This window comes from Diachasma alloeum, unplaced genomic scaffold (assembly GCF_001412515.2).
Source record: "Diachasma alloeum isolate Michigan unplaced genomic scaffold, Dall2.0 Dall_scaffold_00294, whole genome shotgun sequence".
Lineage (NCBI taxonomy): Eukaryota > Metazoa > Arthropoda > Insecta > Hymenoptera > Braconidae > Diachasma > Diachasma alloeum.
In genome coordinates, this window is record NW_021680433.1 from 1,307,537 (window position 1) to 1,322,052 (window position 14,516).

The window sequence follows — 14,516 nt, forward strand, 5'->3', positions numbered from 1 at the left end:
ACTGGTCATGAATCCGTTTTGCCCCAGTCCTTTCCTCAAAATTTTAAAAATTAGAAATTCTAGCCCAAAACGATTTCTTTCCATATTTTAACAATTAACGGGGCAAAATGGGTTCATGACCAGTGTTTTGAAATGGAAATTTTCCCGACCGTCCAATAAGCCCACCCCCTCCCCTTTACCGCAATTTTTTGAATCAATTTTTACAAATTTCGAGAAATTGAAAAAAAAAAGTTTTTAATGATAATTAATTCAATTAAAAATTATGTTGAATGTTGGAATAATGCCCTGAGGAGATAATCAAGCCAAATCATTCATTTTGCCCCAGTCCTCCCCGTAAAATTGAAAAAAACAACTAAAATTCGAGGCCAAAATGATTTTTTTCTGTATTTCAACAACCAATGGGGCAAAATGGGTTCATGACCCGTGTTTTGAACCGAAAATGTCCCCGACCCTCCAATGAGCCCACCCCTACCCCTTTCCCGCTATTTTTTGAATTACGATTTTTGCAAACTTCGAGAAATTAAAGAAAAAAAATCTTTTTTAATGATAATTAATTAAATTAAAAATTCTGCTGAATATCGGGATAATGCCCTGAGGAGATAATGAAGCCAAATCATTCATTTTGCTCCAGTCCTCCCCGTAAAATTGAAAAAAAAAAAAAATCGAGGTAAAAATGATTTTTTTCTGTATTTCAACAACCAACGGGGCAAAATGGGTTCATGACCCGTGTTTTGAACCGGAAATGTCCCCGACCGTCCAATGAGCCCACCCACACTCCTTTCCCGCTATTTTCTGAATTACGATTTTTGCAAATTTCGAGAAATTAAAGAAAAGAAAAAGTTTCTAATGGCAATTAATGAGTTAATTGTTATTAAAAATTATTTCCGAGGGTTAAAAATGATGTTGAATGTTTGGATGATGCCCTCAGGAGGTAATCAAGCAGCAATAGGTGTGGCAGCAGTGACAGCAGCCCAGGTGATGCCAGTGGCGAGTCATGCGTCGATGCCAGCTCAGCCACAGAGACAAACAGCTCTAGCTACGCCAGCACCAGCTAAAAAACCAACACCTCCACCACCGGCCACGTCCAATCCACCCACCCCATCGGTCACTGTGCCGACGCCACCGCCGTCAGTGACACCAACAAGTATCAACACATCGGTTCCCTCTCCCGTTGTCACGCATACGCCCCAGGCACCTGCCAGTGCCTTCCCAGCTGTGACTGCACCCTCGGACGGCGGAGGCATCAGTCAGCCGGATATACTGTCGCCTTACAATTCATTAGGTAAAGTATTAATTAATGTTGAAGGGTGTTGTTTTTTATTTCACTTCACCACTAACACTTCCATCCACAGTCTCCCCAAAAGTCCAACACACCCATTAATTTAACTAACAATAACAGAAAAAGGAAAAATAAATGAAAACCAAAAATGAAACGTCATAAATTCACTTGTGTACTCTCGATTAAAGAGGCCGCCCCCTCTCTCTCTCTCTATATATTTTTCTCACATTTATAAATTCTATCTATACACTTAAATCTATACATGACACGGTCTATACCCTATCAATTAACAACTAATTAATAAAAATCAGAAAGTAATTGTCTGACATATAAACGAATTCATCGGTGAAGTGAGCAATTCGAATCAAATTTTACAGCTCTCTAACTCTGCGACTATCTCGAGAACGGCTGTTCCCAGGGGAAAATGGCAAAAGACATTTTTGTAGAGAATTTCATGAGCTACAGAAAATGTCGAGAGGCATTTCCTCCCAAAACCACTCATTACCGAGATAATAATACATTTCTAACTTCACTTCAGAATTTCACCTGTAACTCCCTAATTTGACATTCCACATTCTCTTCCCTTCTAAAATCATTTCCAATAATTTTCTCCTTCTCTTTAATTATTTGTTGAGAATGATTGCGAGATATTTTTCAAGATAATTAAATGAATTAATTTATCCATTTATTTATTTATTACTGAGCAAAAGAAGTGAAGAATAAAAGAGAAAAAAAAGAAATTTCTTTAGAATTTCCTTTGTTTATTGCAATATCAACTAATCATTCAATCAATTGGTGAATTGATCAATCGTTCGATTAGTTCTTCTCATAAAAAATAATAATTAAGAGAGAAAACAACAAAAATCATGAATCTGGCAGAAAAATAGCAAAAATAAGATTTTTCAAAATAATTTAATATTTTACAGTTCACATTATTCAACTCTGTTTTTCATCATTATAATCATTTACTAGTGCCACTAAACTACAACTTTAACTTCAATTACACATCTCGATTGAATATTCTCCCTCTCGAGAACATTTTCCCCCAAATTTTTCGAAAGTGAATCCAATAATTATTTTTTTAATTACAACTACAAAAGAAATATTCCCATCACTTTTTGTACTTTTTCATTAGCACAGTTTATAAACGAGAAATATCCTCAATTATTCAATGTATTGGTTGAATTTTCCATCCAAAGAGAAAGAAAAAGTTTAAAAGTCCAGGAAATTCCACTTTCCTTGAATAAAAAAAAGGAAAATGAAAGTGTTTTTTTTTCCAATCAATTGAATTGAAAAAATCCTTCTCCACATAGTCTTACCCATTATTCTCGTAATAATTGACAGCATTTGTTCGAGGATGATTAATCATACCGAAAACATCGACCTCTCGGGAATCAACCAGTTCCCAATAGTTTTAATTATTTAATCATGTAGTTTACTCACGAAATGAGACAAGTGAATGAGACTTTTCTGCTAAATACACAATCACCCCCAGAAGGAGCGATTCCAGGAGGAAATGTCAAAAGACTTCTTTCATAGACAATTTAGTCACCTACAAAAAAGCTCTGAATATATTTCCACTAAAACATTTTCCCCACATCTCAAAGCTTTAATCACCTCCTTAAATACAATTCGACATTTTCTCTAAAAAGATCCCATTCACCCCATCCCATCCCTCATAAATATCTTCCTCCATTCACACGTTATTGACTCAACAAGTACACAATCACCCCCAGAAGGAGCGATTCTAGGATGAAATGTCAACAGACTTTATTCACAGACAATTCAGTCACCTGCAAAAAAGCTCTGAGTACATTTCTTCTAAAATCCCCTCCTCACCGAGTTAGCTGCGTAATTAAAGAGCGAAGGTCTCATTATTTCGTCTGGAAAACATTTCCGTAGACAATCAACCCCTTAAACAACCCACCGACACTCTCCCCTAGACCCCCACAGCCCCTCAACAATAACCGAACCTGAGTCAAGTCAAAAAAAAATTTTTTACGTGAATTTCTATAGACTAGTCTTTATTCCCACGTCAACAGCATCAATACCAACGACTCAGTCATCAGTGGACGCCCAAAATAGCGTGAAGAAGGACAGCCACATGTCGATGGTGCCGAGTATGCACCCCCTGACCCCCAACAACACGAGCTTGAACATTCTCCAGGACATGAAGAACTCAGTGAACATGATGCCAACGTCCTTGCCCTCGAACCTCAATCTGGCTGGCCTGAACATGTCCAATCTTGGGCTGAATCTCCAGCAGGGAATCGGCCAAAACCCAATGTCCCTGCACAATCAGCTCGAGAGTATGATGAATACACCGAGCATTCAGAACTCCCACAGCATGATGGGAACGTCCCAGCAGCACTCGAATGGCTTCAAGAGGGACACATCCCCCCAAAATTTGCTGAACAACAATGGCATCCCTGGGATCAACATGGGCATGGGCATGGGACCCATCAGCTCCATATTCGATCCACCCATGGTTACTATGCCCATGATTCCTCAACTTCCGGCTAAGAAAGAGGATAAACCGATCATTTCGCAGGCGCAAATGGCACATAAACCCATGGATGGTGAGTTTTTCATGTTTTTTGCATTTTTTTGGGGGATTTTTAATTTTTTTTTGGGGGATTTTGGTGGTGGGAAAAGGGGGATTGGTTTTTTATTATTGAAAATTTTAGTTAATTAGTCAAATCATTCATAAATCATTTAATTTGTTAAGGGAAAGAGTGAATGGAGGAAATTTTAGTAAATTAATTGAATTAATTTTAATCGAATTAATTGATTCAGATAATTTAATGGAATTTTCTCCATTCACCCCTTCACTTACAAAATTGAATGATTTGATTAATTGAATTAATAAATCGAATTGATTAATTGGATTAATTTAATAAAATCAATCTTAATTGTTTAAATTCAATCGAGTTAATTAATTTAATTAATTAATCAAAACAAATCATCGAAATTCTTAGGGGAAGGGGTGAGTAGAGTGGAATTTATTAAATAAATTGAATTAATTGGATCATTTAATTTGAATAGAAAATTTTTAATTAATTTAATAATTATTTTCATAGTCCAGCTATTAACGATTGAATTTTAGAAAATGGATTAAAATATTATCTCAAAATACATTGAAATATTTTTTCAAATGTTATTGAAATAATTTCTGTAATTTATTTAATTAAAATTGACCTGAAACCAATTCAAATGAATTTAATTCAATTAATTAATTAAATCATTTACTTTCAACTGAAAATTTTCAATAAATTCAGTAATTATTTCTCTTCTGATACAATTAACGATTCACATTTAGAAAATTGACTTAAACAATTCGCAAAAATATATTAGAATAGTTTTAAAAAATTATTTTTCACGCAAAGGAGTTGCTAATTGCTTTTTTCCTCTCCTAATTGCTTAAAAAATGATGGATTTGCAGCTTTGTTAGTGCCCCACTGTTTGCTTGTACTAATCAAAATTTCTTAAACGCTGACGCTGTAGCGGGAGCTTTCTTTGCAGAGATGAATGCCCTGGGAATGCCCCCGATCAGCAATCATGGGGGTGGACAGATGGCCCCTGAGAAGAAGATGACGCCTCCGGACTCCAAGAACACAGCTGGTAACTTTGCTGCTGCGTTCAAGAACAAGGTAAATACTTCGTTTTTTTTATCATTCCGGTAATGACTGGATCTAACGAAAAATGTTAAGAGAAATTTTTCAAGGTTTTTGTAAAATTTTGTTTGAAAACAGTCTCTTAACATTTTATGAAGAAATCTCTTATTGATACTTAGATATTTTGGGCAATTTTAGAAACCTTTCTTTGTGATTAGTTGAAGTTTTGTGGGTCCAATGGCCCACAAATGACCCTTTTGACCCATTTACACATCTTATAATCAACTCTATATGTAACCCTCAACTCCAAACGTCCTTAAGGGTCGCTGGACCCTTACGACCATTTGACCCTTAACCCTGGACGTTATTAAGGGTCATTTGACCCTCGAAATTATTTTACCCGCAACTAAAAATTATAAAAAGCTTCCGGAATTGGATTTAACCTTTTGAATTTACCATTTAACCCTCAAATTCACGACCCTTGAGGCCCTTTGGAGGGCCCTTTGTTGAGGGTCAAACAATCCTTACGGATGTTATTAAGGGTCGTTAAGGGGTCCTCAAGACCATTTGACCCTCAACTAAAAACAAAAAGAACGTTTAGAGTTGAGAGTCAAATCATCGTGAGGGTCAAACAACCCTCAAGAAGATTTGGAGTTGAGGGTCAAATGGGCTCAAGGGTCAAACGGGCTAGAGCAGGCGGATCAAAAAGGTTCATTTAACCCACAACTTCACGACCCTTGAGGACATTTGGAGTTGAGGGCCAAACAATATTAAGAAAGTTATCGAGGGTCGTCTAACCCTCAGGACCATTTGACCCTCAACAAAAAACAAAAAGAAAGTTTGTACTTGAGGGTCAAATGGGCTCAGCGCAGACTGATCAGCAACGTTCATTCAACCCTCAATCCTACACGTCTTCAAGGGTCATTCCTCGCCCAAGACAATTTAAGATAGTTTGGCCCTTACGACCATTTAACCTTGAACTGATGTTTCGAGTTGAGGGTTGAAAGGTCTCGAGGGTCACGCAATCCTTAAAAGCGTTATTGAGCGTTGATTCACCCTCAAGACCATTTGACCCTCGACTAAAAACAAAAAAATATCTGGAGTTGAGGGTCAAACGACCCTTGAAGACATGTGGGATTAGAGGTCAAAAGGTTTTAACCTACACGTCTTCCACGAAATACACGACTCATCTGACCCTTACGACCATTTAACCTTGAACTGATGTTTGGAGTTGAGGGTTGAAAGGTCTCGAGGGTCACGCAATCTTTAAAAGCGTTATTGAGCGTTGATTCACCCTCAAGACCATTTGGCCCTCAACAACAAACAAAAAAACTATCTGGAGTTGAGGGTCAAACGAGCCTTGAAGAGGTCAAAAGGTTTTTGACCTACACTTCTTCAAGGGTCATTTGACCCTAACGACCATTTGCCCCACAACAAAAAAAAAATTTCCTGAATTGCTCAAGCACTCGTTTTAACCCTTAAAATTTACCCTATTCATCTTCCCCAACCAGACGGTGGAGCAAAACGTGAAGAACGCCTCGTCGTGGTCCTCCCTGGCGCAGGCCTCGAGCCCTCAATCGACCGCTGGTAGCAGCATGAAGACAGCGGCGAGGGACTCCTTCCAAGCGTTCAAGAAGCAGGCGAAGGAGAAGCAAGAGCGCCAGCGAGCCCTGGTGGAGCAGCAGGAGATGAGGCGACAGCAGAAGGAGCAGGCGGAGAGGGAGCGCCTCAGGCAGGAGAACGAGAGGAGGCAGCGGGAGGAGGAGGACGCCCTCGAGAAGGTCATGAAGACAGTGACTGAGCAAGGGTCCACCATCCCAGCTACTACAAGGGCTGAGGAAATCAAGGTCTCCACTGAGACTGACAGCAGCAGTCCGAGCCAAACGTCAGGGTCTGATAAGGCTGCTGCCGAGAGAGAGAGGCAGAGGCAACGGGAGCAGGAACGTCGACGTCGAGAGGCGGTGAGTTTATTTTTATTTTCCATTTTTTTGTGCGTTCTATGTTTTTTTTTCTTTTTGTTAAGAGTTGGAGGGTCAAACAGCCCTTCAAAATGTTATTAAGGATTGCGAATATTCTTGGAACTCCAGACATTCAAGGGTCACTTGACCCTTAAAACCATATGGGCCTTAACCCTTAGCGTTGTCAAGGGTCGTTTGACTCTCAAATCTATTTGAAGGTCGAGTGTTTTCGAGGGTTAAACGACCTTTAATAATGGTTTTTAAAAATTGTTGACAATCCTGAGGGTCAAACAGCCCTTAATCCTGATGGTTAGACGACCTTAAATGGCGGTTTTAAGGATTGTTAAAAGTATTGAAGGTCAAACAACCTTAAAAAAGTCATTAAGGGTCGTGTAACCCTCAACTCCAAACGTCCTCGAGGGTAACTTGAGCATTTTCAAGGGTCGTTTGACCCGCAAAACAAATTGAAGATTAATTTATTTCAAGGGTTCAACGATCTTCACATTTTTAAGGATTGACAAAAATCCTGAGGGTCAAACGACCCCTAAAAAAGTCATGATGACCCTCACCGATGTTTCCAAAAATTATCAATAGTACTGAGGGTCAAACAACCTTAAAAACGTCATTAAGGGTCGTTTAACCCTCAACTCCAAACGTCTTCAAGGGTCACTTGACCTTCGAAATCACATGACCCTTAACCTTCAGTATTCTCAAGGGTCGTTTGACCCTCAAAACAAATTGAAGGTCAATTAATTTCGAGGGTTAAACAACCTTTAATGACAATTTTTTTAATTGATAAACATCCTGAGGGTCAAATAACCCCTAAAACGTTATCAATGCCCCTTAACGATATTTCTAAGAATTCTTAAGTCTTGAGGGTCAAATAACCTTAAAACGTCATTAAGGGTCGTTTGGCCCTCAAAACAAATTAAAAGTCAATTAATTCCGATGGTTAAACGACCCTTAATGACCCTTAACGATATTTCTAAGAATTCTTAATACTCTTGGGGGTCAAACAACCTTAAGAACGCCATTAAGGGTCGTTTGACCCTTCAAACAAATTGAAGGTCAATCAATTTCGAAGGTTAAATGACCCTTAATGACCCTTAACGATATTTCTAAGAATTCTTAATGCTCTTCGGGGTCAAACAACCTTAATAACGTCATTAAGGGTCGTTTGACCCTTGAAACAAATTGAAGGTCAATTAATTTCGAGGGTTAAACGACCCTTAATGACCCTTACCGATATTTCTAAGAATTCTCAACACTCTTGGGGGGTCAAACAACCTTAATAACGTCATTAAAGGTTCTTTGACCCTTAAAACAAATTGAAGGTCAATTAATTTCGAGGGTTGAACGACCCTTAACGCTATTTCCAAGAATTCTTAATACTATTAGGGGTCAAACAACCTTGAAAACGTCATTAAGGGTCGTTTAACCCCCAGATCAAAACCTACTCACTACTCGTTTGACCCTCAAAACTACTTCACCCTCACCTAAAAAAAAACTTTAAAAAACGCCTGCAATACCCCTATCAATTTTCAATTTTTCAGATGGCGAACAAAATCGACATGAACATGCAAAGTGACTTGATGGCAGCATTCGAGGAAACGTTATAATATTCCTCACCCCCAAGGACCATCTCCAAGGACACTGTCTCGTGCCCTCGCAGCCCCCTCAAGCCCCTCGACCCCCTCAGACTTCGCAACACCAGAAAAAAGCCCAGAAATTACATTTGCTGCTGTGTTTTGTGCTCCAATGGACAATTCTGGGTGGTGCCCACCCAGTATGCCCCAAAAATAAAAAATAAAAATGGGGCAAAGACAATTCTAAACGTGAAGAGTTCTGAATGAAAGGGGAGAAACGTAAATAAATCATTAAAAACGATAAAATGATCCTAAAAATGGTGTGTTTGTGTTGTCGACGGACACACGAGTGTGACCCAATGTAATTAGTAAAAGAAATACTTACAAAACGCTACTCTGATAATTAATTGATTAAAAAAAAAATTATAAAAAATAACGAAACACGAGAAGACGTGGGACAAACGTCTTGGAAACCGAAATAATTGTGTTAAGTTTATCGGTTTTGCTAAGTTTGTACTTTATGTAAATTTCGACAGGAAAAAAATCATTAAAAAAATGCATTAAAAAAATCATAAAATATAATGAGACGAGTGATATGTGAGATAGACGATGAGAGTGTGTGGTGGAATGGCAGGAAAAAAATGAGAAAAAAAATTAATTCATTAATTAGTAATAAAGGAGAGAACTTAAAGTGTAATGATGATAAGTATGACGTTGTGTACATTTAGTTAAGTTTTATATTTTTCCACAATTCAGTCATTAATCGTTGGTAGGAGTTTAGTGAAGGTTTGATGATTTTCGTTCCTCTGACGATGATTATTCAATTATTGGGGATTATTAGTTGTCATTATTAGGGTTTGAGTGCTATTTGGGGGGTGGGGTGAAATTGGGGANGGGGGGGGGGGGGGGGGGGGGGGTGAAATTGGGGAGTTGATTGGGATTTTTGGGAGGATAGGTAGGACTTGTTGAGTCAATAACGTGCAAGGATACCTAATTAGATGAATTTTTTTGAGAGAGTGAATGGAGAAAAATATTTATGAGGGATGGGATGGGGTGAATGGGATTTTTTTTAGAGAAAATGTCAAATTGTATTTAAGGAGGTGATTAAAGCTTTGAGATGTGGGGAAAATGTTTTAGTGGAGATATATTCAGAGCTTTTTCGTAGGTGACTAAATTGTCTATGAAAGAAGTCTTTTGACATTTCCTCCTGGAATTGCTCCTTCTGGGGGTGATTGTGTATTTAGCAGAAAAGTCTCATTCACTTGTCTCATTTCGTGAGTAAACTACATGATTAAATAATTAAAACTACTGGGAACTGGTTGATTCCCGAGAGGTCGATGTTTTCGGTATGATTAATCATACTTGAACAAATGCTGTCAATTATTACGAGAATAATGGGTAAGACTATGTGGAGAAGGAATTTTTCAATTCAATTGATTGGAAAAAAAACACTTTCATTTTCCTTTTTTTTTATTCAAGGAAAGTGGAATTTCCTGGACTTTTAAACTTTTCTTTTCTCTTTGGATGGAAAATTCAAGCAATACGTTGAATAATTGAGGATATTTCTCGTTTATAAACTTTGCTAATGAAAAAGTACAAAAAGTGATGGGAATATTTCTTTTGTATTTGTAATTTAAAAAATAATTATTGGATTCACTTTTGACAAATTTGGGGGAAAATGTTCTCGAGAGGGAGAATATTCAATCGAGATGTGTAATTGAAGTTAAAGTTGTAGTTTAGTGGCACTAGATAATGATTATAATGATGAAAAACAGAGTTGAATAATGTGAACTGTAAAATATTAAATTATTTTGAAAAATCTTATTTTTGCTATTTTTTTGCCAGATTCATGATTTTTGTTGTTTTCTCTCTTAATTATTATTTTTCATGAGAATAACTAATCGAACAATTGATCAATTCATCAATTGATTGAATGATTAGTTGATATTGCAATAAATAAAGGAAATTCTAAAGAAATTTCATTTTTTTTTCTCTTTTATTCTTCACTTCTTCTGCTCGAGTAATAAATAAATAAATGGATAAATTAATTCATTTAATTATCTTGAAAAATATCTCGCAATTATTCTTAACAAATAATTAAAGAGAAGGAGAAAATTATTGGAAATGATTTTAGCAGGGAAGAGAATGTGGAATGTTAAGTTAGGGAGTTACAGGTGAAATTCTGAAGTGAAGTTAGAAATGTGTTATTATCTCGGTAATGAGTGGTTTTGGGAGGAAATGCCTCTCGACCTTTTCTGTAGCTCATTAAATTCACTACAAAAATGTTTTTTGACATTTTCCCCTGGGAACAGCCGTTCTCGAGATAATCGCGGAGTTGGAGAGCTGTAAAATTTGATTCGAATTGCTCACTTCACCGATGAATTCGTTTATGTGTCAGACAATTACTTTCTGATTTTTATTAATTAGTTGTTAATTGATAGGGTATAGACCGTGTCATGTATAGATTTAAGTGTATAGGTAGAATTTATAAATGTGAGAAAAATATATAGAGAGAGAGGGGGCGGCCTCTTTAATCGAGAGTACACAAGTGAATTTATGACGTTTCATTCTTGGTTTTCATTTATTTTCCCTTTTTCTGTTATTATTAGTTAAATTAATGGGTGTGTTGGGCTTTTGGGGAGACTGTGGATGGAAGTGTTAGTGGTGAAGTGAAGTCCAAGAAACAAACATGAGAAATTATGAATTATGAACTTTTCACGAAAATGAAAAAAATTAGTGGAAAAAAAATATGGAAATTGGTCTCCGGGGCAAAACAGCATGAAAAACGTAAATTTTATTTCAATGCTATGCTGGGGGCACTCCTCACCTATTCAACGAAGCCTCTCCCTTTGCAGTCCGCCCCATACCCCCAGGAAACCATCGCAGAATCGATATTTTACTTCACCACGAAATCTGGGGGGAAGTGTGAAACGTATTTTCGATTTTATCTCATTAACGAGTGGATTTACGAGAAAATGCCATAAATCCTTTTTCGTAGGAAATTAAATTCCCCACAAAAAGTGTCTCTTGACATTTTTCTCTCAACCATCTCATAACCGAGATACATACCTAATTAACTAGAGGTAAAACGCAGAACCCTTCAATTGAAACAAAACCCTTCCTTTAAGTCCTTAATTATCTCCTCAATGAGCAGTACTAGCGAAAAATGTATTTAAACCTTTTTTGCAGGAAATGAAATTCTCTACAAAAAATGTCGTATCACATTTTCGCCTCAGCGCACTCACAACCGAGATAATCGAGCAATTAAGTAGTTGCAAGAATTAAAAATCACTCAATTGAATGAAAACAATTGATAAAAAATCAAATTCCTCCAAAAAAATCCCGAAAATTTATGACGTTTCACCCCTTCCCCTTGAAAATCCCGCTCAGAACTTGATAATCGAGCAAAATCTCAGGTAAATCTGTCCCCCCCGCAGCGAAAACCCACCCCCACCCCTCAATCACGAACTGACGAGTGTAAAAAAGGCTTCCAAACCCTCAAATACCCCCTCCCCTCCCCCATTGTTACTCTCCACTAATTACCAATTACTAATGATTATTGTTGTTCGAATTAAATTGCTCCTCATTTATTAAAAAAAAATAAAAACGAGTGGAGAGAGAAAGCAAACTCCTCTCCACTGGAAAAAACCACAAAAAACAACTAATTAACAGAAAAAAAATTAATTAACAACTGTACGACGATATAATTAAGCGAGAGTACGTGTGATAGGTATTATAGCTGTACAATAAAACATTTATAAGAATTGTAAATAAAATTATCTCGTAAAAACTGGGACAGAAACCAATAAATTGGCAGCAAAAACTGTATAAAAGCCAAAAAAAATGAATCACCATTTAAATAAAATTAATTAAGGGACTTTGTAACATTAAAGTGAGGTCGATAGACAGAGTGTAAGTTATTACCTAGATCTCAGCGTGAGTTAATCTCCTGCGAGCTAATGAATTTGCAAGAGTTATGAATAGTTGATTAAGTAAACACCAAAATCACTCCTGTCAGATGAAATAAATTTTTATAAGTTCCCACTGGCGCACACTATCTCCAATGGCACATGAATTTAGAGAGAGAGAGGGGTTATATATTGAACTCAATTTTAATTGACTAATTAATCGATGATTGATTATTTATAGAGAGTAATGCTGATGGTTGTACATAAATAATTAACTGATGAAGTGAAATAAATGGCTAATAAAACAATTGTTTGGGTGTTTTTTATGGAGTGGGCGAGGGAGTGATTTATTTTCGTTTTGTATTTATAAATACTTTTTTTGTAAATTGAGGTCCGGGTGTACTATCTTTCGAAAGTCATCTCGATGTTTTTTTTATCTTTCGTCATCTGAAATTGTCAATTGAGTCCTACATCATGCAGGAGTTTTGAAAAATTATGAATGAATAATCAAAAAAAGTAGAAAAAATTCTTAATTTTCTCAAAGAGCATTTTTAATTTATATTCAGAATAAGTCGAATAACAAGAAATTGAAAAATGTATCTGATTTACGGTGATAAATGGTGGCCTGTCACCCAATATCATGCAGGGGGCAGACTGATTTCGTAAATCTTTTCCCACACTGCACAGAGACATTTATTACGGAAAAGGCTCTTTGAAAAAAGTTGTAATATTTTGGAGAATTTTTTAATCACACTTTTATCACATAAAAATGGCAGATGACTACATACCACTGTTTTGAAAATTGAGATACCTAGCTGTCACTTCCCATGAGGAGTTAGTGTTTTGTTATCCACCATGGAAAATGACAGCTAATAGATAATTTGCCACAGCGAATCAGATATTTGTAATTTCCACTTTTTTCAACTCATTCTGAATCTCAATTAAAAACGCTCTTTGAAAAAGTTCAGAATTTTTTCTATTTTTTTTATCATTCTATCATAATTTTTGGGAATTTCTACATGATGTACCATTCAATTGACAATTTTGGATTACGAAAGATAAAAAAAATCCAGATAATATTCGAAAAATAGTACACCCGGGCCTTAAGGATTAAAAAAAAAGTGTTTGTAAAAATGATACGGGACAGTGGGGTAAAACGGCCCCTTTTGGTTTTTTCAAAAATGTTAACATCTCATTCAATTTAAACTCCACTTCTTCCCCTTTAGAATGAGCCTAGACTGATCTCAATTAATGAATTTGTTTCTGAGTTATGACTCTTACAAAAAAAGTCAAAAGGGGCCGCTTTACCCCACTCTCCCTTATGATAAATATTGATGGTAATTATTTTAGAATAGAAAGTCGATTCTCAAAAATGCCGAATTTTTCTCAAACGTAAAAAAAATTATAAAAAAATTATTTAAATATTCGAAATATTTGAATATTAAAATTTTTTAATATTTAAAATGATTGTAAAAAATATGACACATTATGGTTGAAGAATATATCAGCAATAAATTGAACGGTTAAATGGAAATTTGGGGAAAAAGTAATAATTTCCATCAAAAACAGTAGTGTCCAGTCGACAAATGCAATTGCTCCATTAATTATCAGCAATTGCAGCACTAAAACTCGAAAATTTCATTGAAATCATGAAATATTTTACCTTTGCTATGAAACAAAAAAACATTTCCCCAACTTTTTCCTTTTTTAGAAAATCACCAATTTTGGCCATTTCACGAAAATTGAATTTTTTCATGTGTGAGGGATATTTTACTGCTTTTTAGTCTAATGGAGGAACATACGAGAGGTGAAACAAAAATTGTCAACAATTTTAACAAAAAAGTAATTAAATAAATAATAAAATGAAAATTTTAGACTAATTTTGTAGATTAACAAATTGCAGAATTTTTCCCGAACACAAAAAAAAAAATTTCCACCAAAAACTATAATATCTTTTACATTTTATGAAAACTCATTATTTTTACGCTTGAGGAAAATTCTGCTATTTTTTAGACTGACGGAGGAACATATGGAAGTTAATCCAAAAATTTAAACAATTTCAACAAATAAATAATTGAAATGAATCGTAAGACAAGAATTTTCAAATAATTTTTTAAACTGAAAAATCGCGTAATTTTTCTCGAACATAAAAAAATTAACTTTCTCAAAAA

General features: G+C 35.9%; 1 protein-coding gene across 5 annotated transcripts in view; it reads left to right on the forward strand.

The window, feature by feature from the left end:
- LOC107039178 (bromodomain-containing protein 2) overlaps window positions 1-9,305 on the forward strand; it is a 38,441-nt gene extending 29,136 nt beyond the window's left edge. For 4 of the 5 annotated variants that reach the window (XM_015258670.1, XM_015258673.1, XM_015258674.1 and 1 more), the window contains 5 exons: window positions 929-1,282; window positions 3,322-3,858; window positions 4,784-4,929; window positions 6,405-6,854; window positions 8,405-9,305. In XM_015258670.1, the coding sequence (XP_015114156.1) occupies window positions 929-1,282; window positions 3,322-3,858; window positions 4,784-4,929; window positions 6,405-6,854; window positions 8,405-8,470 (1,553 nt within the window). In that variant the 3' untranslated portion in view covers window positions 8,471-9,305. The remainder of the gene's footprint in view (window positions 1-928; window positions 1,283-3,321; window positions 3,859-4,783; window positions 4,930-6,404; window positions 6,855-8,404) is intronic. The other variant, XM_015258672.1, reaches the window with a different exon arrangement.
- The last annotated feature ends 5,211 nt before the right edge of the window (window positions 9,306-14,516 follow it).